The sequence below is a fragment of the Myxocyprinus asiaticus genome, chromosome 35 (assembly GCF_019703515.2).
Source record: "Myxocyprinus asiaticus isolate MX2 ecotype Aquarium Trade chromosome 35, UBuf_Myxa_2, whole genome shotgun sequence".
Classification (NCBI taxonomy): Eukaryota; Metazoa; Chordata; class Actinopteri; order Cypriniformes; family Catostomidae; genus Myxocyprinus; species Myxocyprinus asiaticus.
The window spans coordinates 9,155,161-9,172,664 of NC_059378.1; the positions used below are offsets into that span (position 1 = coordinate 9,155,161).

Below are 17,504 nucleotides of genomic sequence, written 5' to 3' on the forward strand. Positions count from 1 at the left end.
AAATATACATAGTTCAGTATACAATAATTAAAGCGGAGTCGCAGGTAGATAAGACTGGGCATATTATTGAGAAAATAAGCTATAGTTTATGGAAATGAACATGAACAGAATGTAATTTAAACAATAATGTCAGTAATTTTATTATGTTCAAATTCAACATATTTACTTATTCTGTCCTTGAGCATTTTTGAGTTGAAGCTACTCTTTTAAAATAGTTATTACACTACAAGCTATTAACAATAGGGCCTAACTACACTTTATAATTACTTTTATTACGAAATATAATTGTCAGTATTAAACAGCATTTGAACAGATTCACCAGTGTAAATACATGTAAACAGTCATGTAAACAAAATAATTGAAAACAGTAGTGAACAGCGGCATTTAAATAAATATTCAGCAACAAATAAGAAGTGAAATAATGCGTAGGGTATTCTGCTTGAAACTCAAATAAATCGTCCTTTAATATGGTTCATGTATATGAATCCTATGAACAAAACGATTCACTAAAATGAATCGAAATTCCCAATGCTTTATATGAGAGGGAGAGGACAGTTTAGGAGAGCTTCACATACATGAATCATCCAAACGAACCGATTCACTGAAATGAATCGGACTTTATAAAGATTTGGAAGAGGATGTTTGATCAGTCTTCAAAATTTTCAAATAGCAGGACATTTTGTGAATGGAATTACATTTTTCCAGGACAGACGGCCAAAAACCGGGATGATCCCAGGAAATCCTGGACAGGTGGCAACTTGACATGAGCGTTCTTTACAGTACATGCAGTCATACGCACACATGTGAAAGTTTGAAAGCAGCCGAAACAGCGTGCGGGTACCAAATTGAGTCAATACTCAGTGCTACCTGTCCTGTAGAAAGAACCAAAAGCACGAGGCACCCGGTTTTCCTTTCATCTTCATTCATGAATAGAGTAAAATCATGTGGTAAAAAAACACCTACTGACATTATTCCATAGCATCTTAGAAGAGTCCTCCATTGTTTCTGTGTTCCCCGTATTCTGTGGCTTATATACAGTGATATAGTACTGCATTACTGCTGTCATTTGGCAAATAATAAAACTAACTTTTTTCATCCAGGTAACAAGTAACGAGAGGGTCTGTTTCAGAGTTAAAAGTATTTGTTTGACTAAAAAATGTAGCAAAGTAAAAGTTGCAACAAATTTAAATAAGCAAGTACACATTTTGAAAACAGCTACTTAAGTGCAGTACTGAAGTATTTGTACTTACTCTACACCACTGAACTGTGCATCACACAGTATGATGCTATATAGGCCCTCATTTGTTAGCACATAGTGGTTGACAAATACATGAATGTACCATTGATACAGTATATGCAACAAGCAAAACAGATTTAGCACAGTTTCAGACAAACACATGTCCATTTTTACTTTATTAATTGAACTTGTCTCTGTCTTTCTCTGTCCCTGCAGGGTTGTCAAAGAGGAAGTCTCGGACGATAACACCAAATTGCCTTGTTTCAATGGGAGAGTGGTGTCATGGGTGAGCTGCAATAACCTCTGCCTTATGTAACATCTGAATCAGAGTGGAAGAAGCAGGCAGTCATGCATTCATATGTCATAAAGACGTAGCACCTGCACTGTATACTGCACATCACTTTTCTGTTTACTGATCATTACACTAATTAAGTTTGAAGTTGGACTGACTTTAAAGTGGAATGCATAATTCAGGAAAGTGCATTGTACTTGTAGGAAATTAGCGACTTTGTGGCAGGGTATATTTACAACTGCCAGCATTCATCACTAATAATATGTAGGAATTTATATGTAAAGTAGTTTAGGAATATTGGCCGTGTTCGACTACCATTATATGAAGGATAAATCATAAATGATCAGATTAGAAATCTGAATAAAAATTCACCATTAAATATGTAATACAACAGGCTTGTTGTATCTGCTCACAATGCATATATGAGGAATTTTAGCTCAAGAAGGGAATTATGATTAATTCGGGGAATATTGAAAGAATTAAGGTGTGCGTCTGATCACTCGGCCATGCTGAGTTGATATGACACATCTGTGAACTCTTTAGAGTAATACTATTCTGATGGCCATTGAAAATAATATCACAAATATGTTGAAATATTGTTCAAGCATGGAGCATAGACCTTTAAGAATCAATTGATAAGATTATTTATCAAAATATACCACAGTCGAATCCTCTTTGAATACAAACAAGACTTTATTTCTAATCTACAACATTAAACTAACACACATAGATAAACATAAACCAGGTTGGTGAGTAAACTGTAACAGAAAGTGAATGGAAATGATCTGTAACAGAGAAATTTTTACTTTATGGAGTCTATAGACCATGCCCTGAACCATCGATACTTCATTTAGTATACCTCGATTTGCAATCGGGTTACCCAAAATATTTAAATAAATCACCAGCACTTTCTAGCAAAAGTCTGGAGGTGTACTTGCATTTCATTGCGTTTCCTTGTGTTGCTATGGTTCTTTGGCAGGGTCCGTAGAAAGTTGTGGTCGTTCCGTCGATGTTTTGGACCTCTGTTAAGATCGTGGACGCCGGGTAGTTCGGTGCAGGAATGATAGCAAGGCCTCCCGCAAGGGAGACTTGCAACTCCCGTCACGTGTGTGAGTCTTAGCGCCGAGAAGAGAGAAGAACGCCTCGGAAATTTGCGTTCTGAGCGTTCCTGAACTCTACGTTGTGAGGAACTTGGGCAGAGGGACGCCGAAGTAGGGCTAAGAGAAGAGCAAGAGAGAGAGTGTCCTAGGCAGGGAGGTTTTGTTGAGTTGAGCTTGGCCGAACCCCAAAGGTGTCTTGAGCCAGTGTCTTTACGATGTCACATGATCACTTATTTCCTTCCTTTTCAAAGTTGATTTACAATCCTTTGTGTAAAGGCCTCTTAAAATTCCCGCTCGAAAAAGTACGTTTTACTCATACATTTTATATCTTAAAACAAATTATAACAACAAAATGAATTCACCCATTGCTCTCATCATGTAAAGGCAAAAATCTTACATACCAGACATGATTCATTTGCTCTGAAAAATAGTTAACTAACTATTTCAACATGGATAATACAAGATTAAAATTCATAATCACCAATTTATCAGTTATAAAAGTGATTACAAGCCACTACACATATTTTAAAGGTTACATCAGGCTATAATCATTTGTGTAAGATACATTTTTACTATCAAAAATAGACATTTATACAAATAGTGCATTGTGCAGTGTAGAATGATGATACAATGATGATTTAGCCTTTTGATAGTGTAATAGTTCATAATACATGTATATGCATTGTAAAAACTCAAGAAAAGTTAGTTTTGTGCCTTTGGAGATGATAGAAAAACACTAGTTTTGGTCCGGTTAAAGAGAGTTTCCAAAGGGATCCTTCCAAAGACAGTTTTCTCTTGTCTTGTACAGAGTTTCTTAGCATGTGACAGTCATGCTTCCACAGAAAATTTCTCATGCTCCCTTATTAGTCTATTTTCTAAGTATAGCAAATTGGTTAAATCGAAGGACAAAGACTGTTTCTGAGTGGGGTTTTGGGGGAAGGTTGTTCCTTCAGCTGAGAGAGTTAAAATTGTTCTTTTGTTCTGGAAGACAGTTGACACTCAACAGAGCAGCTTTTATGGACTCTTTTCAGACCTCTAGCTCATTTATGCCCGGTTTTGGTAGACTGTTGGGCGTCAGCAGGGCAGAGACTTAAATTTATGATGTTGAGGAATTTCGGGGGCATCTCTGTGTCTTAGTTTTAATAACTGGTAAGGAAATAACAGTGTAAATCCTGGATTTAAATCGTTCTGCATAGAAATTGTTAATTCTGCTGCCCATAACATCCTACATCGTGGATGTCATTTTTTATTTAATTCCTTTGAGACCTTTGTGTATTGTATAATTTTGTATATTTGGTTATATGAAGGCCCATGTGTAATCTGCTGAAAAAAAAAAAAAAGGTTTGTTTTGTTTTTGTTGTAGTTTTTTGCATTTTCTGCACTGATTTGGGAGGTGAAATCTTTGGAATGTAAACATGGTACCTGAAAGTAAAATCATAGTAGCCAAAATATTTAAAAAGCAAACAAGGGATGGATTGACTGATACCAAAACTGGTGACTGTATCAGGTCCGATATGTGTTAATGTGCTCATTCTTGTTAAAAAATTTAATTCTGCGCAATCATGCGTTTACATGCTCCTTAAAAGTCTGATTTCTCCTTAAAAGCAATAATTCATCTTTTTAAAGTGTAATTTAAACGCGCAAGTCCAACCAAATCTTACCTGTTGGTTTTTTTTTTAATCCAACTAACAGACGTAGATAATGCGATTGTAGATCAGTTACGTACAGGGGCGTAGATTCCGGGGGGAGGGGGGGCAGGTGGAAATGATCATCCCTATGCCCTATTCCCTTCAAAGACTTTATCGCTTTACACAGTTCATAAGGATAATGTCCAAGTGAAGCAAAGCAGAGCTCGTATATTAAGAACAATCCAGGAGCAAATCATGTAATCTTCTGTCTTCAGACATCACCATAAACACAACAGATAATGCACATCTGATCTGCACAAAAATCGGCATGTAAATGTAAGAAAAGAATGTAAACATTTCCATGTTGTTGCGGCTGTTGCGTGGGTCTGCTGCAGCTGACTTTGACGTGCTACTATGACGCAAAAGGTCAACCTTTCTTTGGCGATTAGATTGCGCATTGTGTCATGTATACTTGGAGAGAGAGATTAAGACTAGCTCAATTATAACTGCCCATATAAACATACTCACTCATACAACTGCATAGAGCTGCTACTTGTAAAAGTAATAAAAAAATATATATAATTTATGATGCCTTGGAGATCAACTGTAGTGTCCCGTATTTGATGTTATTAGTAGTTAGTGATGAGTGTAATCTAATTACTGTAATCTAATTACTTTGTTAGTACTAAAGATAGTGTAGCTAATTTCAAATTCTTGTAATAATATTACAGCTACTGACTTTCAATTAAGTGAATTGCTTTTAATTACTTGGGTTACACATTTCTAAAATAATATTATATATGTAGAATACATTTAAAACATGAATTGCATTAATTATGTACAGTGGTAAGAAAAAGTATGTGACCCCTTTGGAATAAACTGGTTTTATGTATTAATTGGTAAATCATAAAATATGATCTCATGTTCATCAAAGTCACAAGTGTAGACAGACACAATGTGCTTAAGAATTTCCACTAATGGATTAGCCAAGCCCTTTTTCCAAAACCTAGCACTCCAAAGATACCAAATGAGCTTTACTGAGGCCGACACGAGCATAAACGGTTGTCAAAAACAACAGTAGAAAAATAGTGCCCTCATCTGACAACTGTTATGAGCAAAATGGCAGAAAACTGACTGGTGAGATATCTCACGACACTTAATTAATTAATATCTTTCAGGGAGTAATACATTTTTTTTGCATACCTTTCCATGAAAAAAATTGCTTACAGCACTTTAAGCTAACAACACTTTATTGAACACATCCCATTTAACATTCAGAGCTGTGGAAAAAGTTAATGAACCCTTGACTTTATTACCGGGCCAATCCTCCTTTGGCAGCAGTAATCTCAACCAAGCGTTTCCGGTAGCTGCGGATTAGACCTGCACAACGTTCAGAAGGAACTTTGGACCACTCTTCCTTTAATAACTGCTTCAGCTCAGCCATATTCTTACAATATCTGGTGTGAACGGCTCTCTAGAGGTCATGCCACAGCATCTCTATTGGGTTAAGATCTGGGCTCTGACTGGGCCATTCCAAAAGGTGGATTTTCTTTTTTTGAAGCCATTCTTTTTTGGATTTACTTCGATGTTTAGGGTCATTATCCTGCTCTGTCACACAACTTCTACTGAGCATCAGCTGGTGCACAGCCACCCTGACATTATCCTGTAGGATATCTTGATAAACTTGGGAATTCTGGCTAGTGGTCCAGGCCCCAAAGCAGCCCCAAATCATAATACTTCCTCCACCGTACTTCACTGTTGGAATTATGTTTTCATGTTTGTATGCGGTGCCCTTTTAACACCATATGTAATGTTGCGTGATCTTCCCAGACAATTCAGCCTTAGTTTAATCAGTCCACAAAACATTTACCCACTAGTGTTGTGGAGTGTCAGGGTGGTCTTTGGCAAACTTCAGGTGCACAGAAATGTTTTTGTTGAAAAGCAGGGGCTTCCTTCATGGTGTCCTTCCATGTACACCATGCCTTTTTAATGTTTTCTGGATAGTAGAATCATGAACAGAGATGTTAACCAGTTCAAATGAATCCTTCAAGACTTTAGCTGTCACTTGATGTTTTTTTAACCTCACTGAGCATTCTGCGGGGTGCCCTTTGAGTCATCTTGACTGGATGGCCACTTTTTGGTAGAGCAGACACAGTACTAAATCATCTCCATTTGTACACAATTTGTCTGCGGACAGATTTTTCCAGCTCTTCCAGATAACTTTGTAACCATTTCCAGCTTTATGCAAAGCAACAATTCTTGATCGTAGGTCTTCTGAGATCTCTTTTTTGCGATGCATGGTCCACGTCAGCAGAAGCTTCTTGTGAATACCAAACTCAAAATGTTAGAGTGCTTTTTATGAGTAGCTCTAACCCACACCTCCAATCTCATTTCATTGATTGGATGCCAGGTTTGCCAATTCCTGACTCTAATTAGCTTTTGTTTGGTTTTTTTTTTTTTTGGTTTTTTTTTTTTTTGTGGATTTTCTCCCCTTTCTCTCCCAATTTGGAATGCCCAATTCCCAATGCGCTTTTAAGTCCTCGTGGTCGCATAGTGATTCGCCTCGGTCCGGGTGGCGGAGGACGAATCTCAGTTGCCTCCGTCAACCCGCACATCTTATCACGTGGCTTGTTGCGCGCATTGCCACGAAGACATAGCGCATGTGGAGGCTTCATGGCATCCACCGCGGCAACCACGCTCAACTCACCACGCACCCCACTGAGAACGAACCACATTATAGCGACCACGAGGAGGTTACTCCATTTGACTCTACCCTCCCTAGCAACCGGGCCAATTTGGTTGCTTAGGAGACCTGGCTGGAGTCACTCAGCATGCCCTGGGATTCGAACTAGGGAACTAGCGAACTCCAGGGGTGGTAGCCAGCATCTTTTACGCCCCTCTAATTAGCTTTTGTTGACATAATTGCCCTAGGTGTTCACATACTTTTTCCATCCTACACTGTAAATGTTTGAATGGTGTATTCAATATGTACAAGAACAATACAATAATTTGTGTGTTATTAGTTAAAACAGATTGTGTTTGTTCATTATTGTAACTTAGAGAAGGATCAAACCAAATTTTAAGATTTATACATAAATGCAGGTAATTCCAAAAGGTTCCACTGTACATCTGTTTGTGTTTTGTGAAAGCTTAAGAGTGTGCCCCCCCCCATGGGTCGATGAACAAGGAGTAAAAATAGACATTATTTAGATTTTTTTAAATGTGATTACCTTTACTTTTTTGTAATCAGTAAAGTCAGTAATCTGATTACAATTTTAGATTAGTAATTAGTCATATGTAGTGAATTTTGATTGGTGTTTTGATACAGGTTTCGATGTATCCATATTTGTCTCCCAAGTTAACGTGTGTCTGTGTTTGGGTGTGGTTGTCCAGCTTGTATTGGCTGAGAGCTCCCACACTGATGGAATATCAGTGTGTACCGACAGTCATACTGAGTTGCCCCCTCCGCTGGAGAGAACGGGAGGCATCGGAGACTCCAGACCCCCCTCATTCCAGTGAGTATGCTTGTAAAAACTCATAAGCCTCATTCTCTGGTATGTTGGTGAGGGATCACGTACAAATCAGAGATCAGAATGCTGTTTATTGCCTTTGGATTAAGTTCCGTTTGATATGAGAAATAGTATGTATCATTATATTACAGTTATACAATTAGTGGTGCTAAGGCAGTCATCACTATTATTTTTGCTTATAGTTATGGTTAGGGATTTGGACAAACCCCTGACCCTGAGTAGTAAACTTTCGTGCATAACACATTTTTGCAATGGACCAGAATATAATAGAGGCTTAAGGGTGGGCTGTTTTGATCTGGGCCAGGAAAAAAAGCACCTAGCAACCACCCAGAACACCCTAGCAATGTGCAGAAAACACTCAGAACACTTGAGCAACCCACAACACACTAGCATCATGGTAGTAACTTCTGCAAGCACCACTCACATTTTCTTCAGACAAAAATAAAAATAAAAAATCTAGTTCTGTTTCTCTCATTAATGACAAATCCAAACTTTGTCCAGCAGATAAACATCGATTTTAGTATACAATTGCAAAATGTATTACACAGCACAAGCTAAAGGAAAAGAACACACCCTTTTTCTTTAGTTTATGCTGTGTAACATATTTTGTATAGATGAGATTACTGTGACTGACACAGCAGGCAACCACGTCTCTGGGTTCTCTTGAGCAGCAGATTTGAATGGTGAATATGGGCAGCACTACAGTTTAATGTAATAATGTTTGTTTTTGTTAACAAAAGTTAATATAAATGGATATTTATGGTTTACAGTGATGAAATATTTGTAGATTGTTTAACTTTGGTTAAATACCCATGTATGATTAATTTATGAGTCCATATCCTCACATGTTTAACACACTTCTTAAGCCTGTGAAGGGTGGCATATTAAAATAAAAACTGCCACGAGACATGCAGTATACATCTTTACTAAAATTATTTGTCTACCTGTACACACAGTAAATAATAAAACTGGACTTCAGTATCATCATATTCAATATTCAAACTTAATAACAGCCGGTTTCGATTGAACAAGTTACTTATTACAGTCAAAATAAATGCAAAGACATAATTTTAGAAGTATTACATTACTTTTATTCCCAAAGTGTAGCCTATACACTGCGGTGGCATTTTCGCCCAAAGTGCCCATTGCAGTTCTTTTCTTGTGTGCCAAAGGTACCCGGAAGGACCGCCGTCAAGCTTTTGTTGGTAAAAAAATTACTTTTTAACATTTTCTGCACAATAGTTATTTAAAAGTTAATCGCACTTAATGACGTCATTTTGTGTCATGCTCATCCGCCAAATACTTCATTTATATTGTGTACCAGATGTGCCGGTTATCTCATGAGTGCACACAAACACACTCATATTAGCGATTAACTCCTCTTACATGGAGTCACATGTATTAACCTGCACATGTGGATACACTTACATACATATAAATATACACATGCTTTACACTTGATACACCTTCGTACCTTTTTTACATTAGATGAAATTTTTACTCCCACACAGGCGCATCTCTCTGATCACTCTGCATGCATGTTAATATTGTGAAAATAGGAATGTCAACAGTAAAGCCGCTGAGAAAGAGAGCAAATCCTTTTGGCTATTGCTCCCTTACTGGGTTAAATCATCTAGAAAGTGTAAGACACAAATGTTGAAGGAAGTTGTGGTCAGCTGCCCAGAGTGACATCTTGCGGTGGCAGCACGAGGCGCCCACACAGACAAGTGGGCACCCTGAACTCCACCAATTTCTTAAATTGGATTTTCTGATCAAACCTGCTTCACTGATTACACATTTTGCAACACATTTAATGTTGTTTTTATGTGGTGCACATCAGAATAATACAATGTTGTAATTGTTCATTAAAATGTATTAAAGGAATATTACGGGTTTAGTTAAGCTCAGTCAACAGTATTTGTAGCATAATGCAGATTTCCACAGAAGAAAAAAAAATCAACTTGAAATGTGAAGCTTATAATTTTATAAAAGAAATACATAAATTTTTCTGTTAAAACTTGTGTATTATTAGAGCTGTAAAGTTGTTCAAATCATTGTTTTTATGGCCATTTTAATGTATTAAACTAGTCGTCATGGCAATGCAGTTGTAAAACTGAATATAACTACACAAAAAAAAGTTTAGCAAGTGATTTTATCACACTAAAATCCTGTTAACACGCATATTGTCTTGTGGCTTTTAAAATGTTTACGGATTGGCCCCATTCACTTCCGATGTTAGTGCCTCACTGTATCCCATATTTTTTATTTCTTTATTTTGTTTAAGAAAAGGAGGAACAAATTGAAATGTATTTTTGTGGTAATCAGCATTATGCCACAAAGGGTGTCGATTGAGCTTAACTTGGAATATTCCTAAATATTAAATACAAATTAAGTAAATATTTTTAATTTTGTAAAGACTTGCATTATCAAACATTGAAAGAACTGAAGGATTGTTCACAGCTTCATTAATATTTTGTCTCTTAAATCTGATTTATCATGGAATTTCTATGTGTCCAATTTGGTGGACTCACTTTTAATATATAGATATAGATATTCAGGGGTGATGATACATGCTAGCTCTCTAAAGGGCACCTTTTCTATATTAATACTGGTGTGCATGTGTTTTGTGTGTTAGCAGTGTTTCTTAGTGAAGGTGGAATACATTTCTCACCTTACATACTTGTACTGTACATGCACAAAGACACACACTTGCCTGCCCCAGGGGTGTAATTCATAAACCGATATGCTTCATTACCATTATTCACAGAGTATTCTCTCTCTCTCTCTCTCTCTCTCTCTCTCTCTCTCTCTCATCTCATATATATATATCTCTTGTCCTCTCACAAAAGCTAAAATATTTAATCTCAGGGCATGTCAGGACACACTGTTCAATGTCACCTTACATTCACTTAATAGAAATTCCATTCTGTGAGTCAGGAATTAATTGCTTGCATATAGCGTTCATACATTGGATGTGTATATAAACAGGATTGAAAATCTCAAGCCAGAATGAGCTGTAAGTTGAATGATGTATAGCATTGTATTGCACTGCTCTTGCTGAGACTTTTATCTTTGAGATTGTCAGATGATATATGATATGAGCTCATTGTGCATATGTTTCGTGTGTGTGTGCTGCAGTGCTAATGCAGTGAACAGCAGAGATGGGATGGACACAGAGACTTTAAGCAAGTGTGTTCTCCACCACCGTCGAGAGCGGGAGCGAGAAAGGACCAGAGGGAGGAGAGAAGAATGTGAGTGTAGCTAAGTAAATATATTCAACATTTCTTAACCAAAAGATTGCAGGGAACCTAATCTGAACACTTTTACATAGTTGACCAAATACCTGTCACACAAGGCACTGTATTTTTGTCATTCTTTCACAAACTGGATAGAATTGTGGCTTGATCCCACCCTGAGTATGACAAATGTTTGTTCAGCCTGCATTTTATATGTTTATTGGTGTCTACATATTTGTGTGTACATATGCACATCTCTGCTGTACATTTACCAACATAAAGTCTTAATTTATGCTTGATTACATACCACAGGAGATTTGAAAGACTTTTTTTCTGTGATCTTTATTTAATATCTCATTTAAATGTTTGCTAGACATACTCCTTATACACGCTCTCTTTTTTATGTTTTCTATTTGATCTTCCTTTAATTGATTATTGGTACAATGCATAACTGTGCAAACATCAAATCCAGATTGAAACACATACACAATTTACAATTAGTATGTATTTATTTACAACATCAGTCGTTCACTGGACAACACAACACACCCTTCCTGTCTCCTACTTTGTATAGTCCTCTCCCTAACAAAACAGATGCTCTCTCACACACAAACACACATAGAACTCTCACAGTCATTTATCTGTGTGTGATGGTAGCACTGGCTTTTCTCTGTCGGCCCATTGAATCTCAGTGATCATTAATCAGTGTGGTTTAATTAGGTGGCCAGTCTGGAGACATTGTCAGTGGTGACAGCTCTGAGTTAAGAATAATAGGACGGAATGGAGAGACAAATATAAGGTGTACAACATACTCCCTTTGGGAAAAACTAAGAATAGTCTTGGTGAATTATAAGCTAATATTTATATTTAGGGTTTCCACAGTCATGGAGAACCTGGAAATATCAGGGATTTTTTAAATGAAGATCTGCAGGCCTGAAAAGAAATGAATAAAATCAGAAATTTCTGTTGTGAATATCAATTTATCTAGCTATGCTCCAAACTAAAATATGTCATCATTTAGAAATGTATCTTTGTGAGGGTGATCTTTATGAAATCATTTTTTAAAATCTTTATCCAGTAATAATGAATGACTGAAAAAGTCATGAAAATTCACTTGTCAAAGTTTGGAAACCCTGGAGGACTCAGAGGACTTCCTGGGCTTTTCAGAGATACCAAATGTTTGAGAGTTTGGCCATGAAGACTTACTCTGCTTGGTCTATAAATATGGATTGAAATGTATCACAGTTCAATTCAGCTCATCCCATACAATATGAATAAAATATTCTTTTTTCAATAAACAATTTTTATCATATGTATTTTATGCACCAAACACTATTTTGACATTTAACAAAGGCAAAATGTGAATCTTTTTTCACTGGGTCTCAGGAACTTGTGGTAAGATGGCATCATAATAGCTTGTAATGTAAATAATGAGATCTTTATAATGACAGAGCAGGCTGCATATATGAAAATACACAGAAATATTAGTTCACACTTTAAATATATCCAGGGTTGGGAGGGTTACTTTTGAAATGTATTCCACTACAGATTACAGAATACATGCTTTAATTTGTAATGTATTCCATTAGATTATTCAAGGTCAGTAATGTATTCTAAATACTTTGGGTTACTTCTTCTGCACTGGTAGATTTTTTCACTTGTTTTGACTATAAAAACTCTGCCAGTACAGTAAGATAAAATACACATGTTAAAAATACATTCTCTGGAAAACCGAAATATCTTATTCAGTGTTGTTTCTAAAACAAGATAAATCAAATTGATCTTGTTTTAAGGATTTTTAGATATTTTTACAGGAAAACAAATACAAAAATTATTATCAAGAACACGATTTTTGCCCTAATATCAAAGGTCTTACTAGAAAAAAAGAAATTATGATCCATCGTGAATTTTCTTGATAAAAAAAAATATGATCGTGTCTGGTAACGTGCATGTAAAATGGCTAGAAATAGCATTTTAGCTTAGCGTAAAGCTGACAATTTACACAAGGTTTATTTCTATTTCTTCTGCTCCAAACTTACTTCAAACGTACTTCTCTGTCTGCTGGTATGAATGTAACACATCATAAGAAAGTGTTTCACCGCTGTACAAATGCACTTTGTATCGCATCATTTATATGTATAAATGTTTTCCATCTGAAAGGACTAAATATTAAATGAAACAAATGACAATAAAATGCAAAGTAATCTCTTCAGTAATCAAAATACTTTTTGAATGTAACTGTATTCTAATTACCAATGATTTAAATTGTAACTGTAGTGGAATACAGTTACTTGTATTTTGTATTTTAAATACGTAATCCCATTACATGTATTCCATTACTCCCCAACCCTGAATATATCTTATAAAATGTCTAAATTATTCAAGCTCTGTGGTTTAAAAAAAAATAATAAAAAAAATATTTTTTGTGGTGGGCATGAATGGAATGTAATGGTGATTGAGAGATAGGCCTCAAAAGCCTGTTGTTTCATATTTGATACATGGATTTTAAAGTTTTTTTAACAAGCACAAGTTGCTTATATTCAGCAAATACATATTTTAAAATATCAGTAACAATATAACCATTACTGTCACTTTTACTTTATTAAAATAAGATGTATTTTATCCCAACATAAGAGTCACTTTCACGCAAGTCCAACACCATTTTAAATAGATCGGTATAAACATTGAAACCACTTTTTTCACAAATAACCACTAGATGGTGCCATAAACCTGTGAAACTTACATACCATAGTTTGTTTGGCTCGCCAGCTTGAACAGAGAGTGAAACTGGAGTCCTCAAACGTTGTGAATCATACGTGACAGCGTTATAGGCTTAAGATTCTGCATTATATCAAGGTCACTTATAAGACGTATGTAAATTTGTGACATTGATCTGTGAGCAGTGATACAGTAAGCCATTTCTGTTTAATAATGTAGCCTACTTTTATATTAAATTAGACAAACGCAAAAAAGAAGCATTTTCACTAATGGTCTCAAACTTTTGCACCCTGCTGTTGCTAAAATGGCTTGTAGATGTGGTTTTATTTGCTGTTTGTTAACTAAATGTTAGATGCAATCACATTTCATTATTTTCCATTTTACATACAACATACAGCCTGTATAACCTCACTATTCTGAAAAGATAGCTTATATTTTATCATCAATTTTCTGTCCCGAGGCCTTTGTCACCTAGCAGAGGGTTTGTGAATGGGCTGTACTCATCATCTAGCTGCTAGCGAACATTGCGCGTAAATTATAATGCAAATGATGATTATTGCGTGTCATATTCTTGCTGCACATGTGAAAATCCACATGGTCACGCGCTCATTGTCCACGCGCTGCTGTTGTGATGAATTGCCGTGCGTGCTTAACGAGCAGAGGAGGCGGGTAATAAATTCATATTGCGCGCTCCTATGGGAGTTCTGTGTGTAGTAGTTTATTTGTGTGCAACGACGGAGAGCAGCTCTTCTGCATTTACCGTTTTATGAGGTAAGGTTACTTGATTTTATCTACATAAAATACTGAAAATTATCTTGTTTTTCTTCCATATGTTTGCCATTTATATGGTAGCGTTGCTTTAATCATATTTTTCAGATATATATTCATCATTGAAACTAATTTTGGGCTGGATGAGTGAAGTGAAAAGCGATAGTAAATAAAAGAAAAACAACTGATTACACTACCATTATTTACAGCAAGAGCGCAGTTGTTATTGGCAGTGAAATTAGATTTGAGGTGATTTTACATCAGAATTACTACACACATTTAACATTAAAAAAAAATCAATTGCCTATATATTTAACATTTTTCATATTTTACATATAGTTTTTGCACAGTTTTTTATAAAGCTGATACTGAAAAGATTGACACAAGTTCTAGGATATAATCTAGCCTAAATCCATCACTTTGCACTTTAGATTACATTTATATCTCATACCGTTCAGATTTATATTTCATAAACATTTTAGCACTCTTTGGTTCCAAAAAATTATTGTGATCTAATTATACCATTTTACATGTAATTGATCTATTGTTAGGCTCTATTATCCTTCTAATCATGTTATATGGAGTCCAAAAGAGTGAACTGAGAACACTAATGAAAATGCTTATTTATTTAGATTTTTTTATAGCCTGGAATTAGAAATAGTGCAGAATGTTAAGACTTGTTTTGTTAAGTCAGAGTTTCTTTGTTTAACATTTTTATATTAGATATTTAATTCCAGATTTCCAAAATGGACTCAGACTTTTGGATGCCACTGTATCCAAATATCTTAAGGCTAGGTTTATACTGGCTTTTTACACAAATAGGGGTGATGTATCGAGGTTTCTGTTTCCATTTCAGTAATGGATTGCCTAATTTGCTCTCTGTGTGGATGTATATAATTATAATAAGCTATATTGCCATCTTTTATGTCTTGCGAGCTCTCCATTTGTAGCCTGTGCAGATCAGTTGTATGGACATTTCTGTTAATAAACACAGAATATAAATCAAACATATTTTGTTCTCCTTTACTCTCATTGTGCATTTTCCACCTCAATGTCACTCATTATTTTTCTCCATATCTTTTCATCACTGTTCATCATGACCCTCCACTCTTCTTCAATCTTCTGTCAATCAGACTTGTACTGATTTACTGGAGACAGGAGCACGTTCCATGTGTGGCATTAAAAAATCAAAAGACATGCATGTGAGTGAGCATTTCCGATAGACACAGTAACAGTATGAGGGAGCAAAATCTGCCCAGTGGAAGAATTATGGACAACACAACTCTCCTGGAGTGTTTCGGGTTCCAACAGAGGCAATACACAAAGCCCGGCTCTCTGAGACGCCTCACCAGAGCCTTCCAGCCAATCCGATGCTACCCTGAGGCACAGCCACACCCAAAACAATGTATGTGTCTTGTCTTTTTAAGTTCTTATATAGCAATTTGTCTGAGTAGACCTGATTGTCGCTCAAGGTGTGATGAAGCCATGAATTTATTCACATACTGTATTTTGACATCTTCATTGGAACTTATTTGTTTTTGCAGTGCTTTGATAAGCCTCACTGTGTGAATGGTTCTTGTCCTCAGTCTCACGTGTGAACAGTCATTCTAAAGCTGAGCGGATGGTGAGGGACACAGCCATGGGCTGTGAAAGCGCCTCCATGATGAGCAGTGAGCTGGAGTCAAGCTCCTTCATTGACAGCGAGGAGGATGAGAATGCTAGCAGGTTTGAATGATTAAAGACAAAAACTCATTGGCATGTTTGACATAGTTCATCCAAAAATGAAAATTCTGTCATCATTTACTTCCCCTCATGTGGTTCCAAACCTGTATTACTTTTTTCTTCTGTGACAAAACACAAAAAGGAGATGCTAGGCAGAATGAAAGCTTTAGTCACCATTCACTTTCATTGTACATGTATGTAAAGAAAGATGCGAAGAAAGTGAATGGTGACTGAGGCTACCCTCTGCCTAACATCTCCTTTTGTGTTCATCAGAAGAAAGTAAGTCATACAGGTTTGAAACAACACGAGGGTGAGTGAATGATTCCGATTTTGTATTTTTGGATGAACTAATCCTTTAAATCAGCCTAATTTGGCTCTTAGTATGCAACTGTATATTTAATAATCAATCTATTCTTCTATGTCCCTGCATATGCTAAATGTGTTGGTTTGTCTCTCTCAGACTGAGCAGTTCCACAGAGCAGAGCTCCTCTTCTCAGTTAATGAAGAGACACAAGCGCAGACGGCGGCAACACAAAGTGGCCAAAATTGACCGAGTGAGACTTGTGTGTGTACACTCGCTGAGCACTTTATTAGGAACACTGTGGTCCTAATAAAGTGCCGATGTGGTCTTCTGCTGTTGTAGCCTATCCGCCTCAAGGTTTGACATGTTGTGCATTCTGAGATGCTGTTCTGCTCACTACAATTGTACAGAGTGGTTATCTAAGTTACCGCAGCCTTTCTGTGAGCTCGAACCAGTCTGGGTATTCTCCGTTGACCTCTCTCATCAACAAGACATTTCTGTCTGCAGAAACTGCCACTCACTGGATGTTTTTTGTTTTTGGCACCATTCTGAGTAAACTCTAGAGACTGTTGTGTGTGAAAGTCCCAGGAGATCAGTAGTTACAGAAATACTCAAACCAGCCCGTCTGGCACCAACAATCATGCCACAGTCCAAATCACTGAGATCACATTTTTTTCCCCATTCTGATGGTTGATGTGAACATTAACTGAAGCTCCTGACCTGTATCTGCGCGATTTAATGCATTGCACTGCTGCCACATGATTGGCTGCTTAGATAATCGCATTAATAAGTAGGTGTACAGGTGTTCCTAATAAAGTGCTCAGTGAGTGTATATTAGAGTAGTGCTGGGAGAACGATAGAAATGTACTTTAACCCTATAATGCATATGCAACTTTACCCCCCTTAAATGCATATGTAGGTTTGTTTAAAAAAGACCCAGATGATATCTAGATGCTTTATAAAATGAATTAT

At 36.5% G+C, this 17,504-nt stretch overlaps 1 protein-coding gene across 5 annotated transcripts in view; it reads left to right on the forward strand.

Moving 5' to 3' along the window:
- Positions 1-17,504, forward strand: part of LOC127426369 (segment polarity protein dishevelled homolog DVL-1-like) — a 53,923-nt gene that overhangs the window by 13,247 nt on the left and 23,172 nt on the right. For 3 of the 5 annotated variants that reach the window (XM_051673142.1, XM_051673143.1, XM_051673146.1), the window contains exons 2-6: positions 1,454-1,523; positions 7,651-7,772; positions 10,926-11,038; positions 16,096-16,234; positions 16,692-16,785. In XM_051673142.1, the coding sequence (XP_051529102.1) occupies positions 1,454-1,523; positions 7,651-7,772; positions 10,926-11,038; positions 16,096-16,234; positions 16,692-16,785 (538 nt within the window). Of the gene's footprint in view, positions 1-1,453; positions 1,524-7,650; positions 7,773-10,660; positions 10,804-10,925; positions 11,039-11,137; positions 15,915-16,095; positions 16,235-16,691; positions 16,786-17,504 lie in introns of those variants that run through there. The other 2 variants (XM_051673145.1, XM_051673144.1) reach the window with 2 other exon arrangements.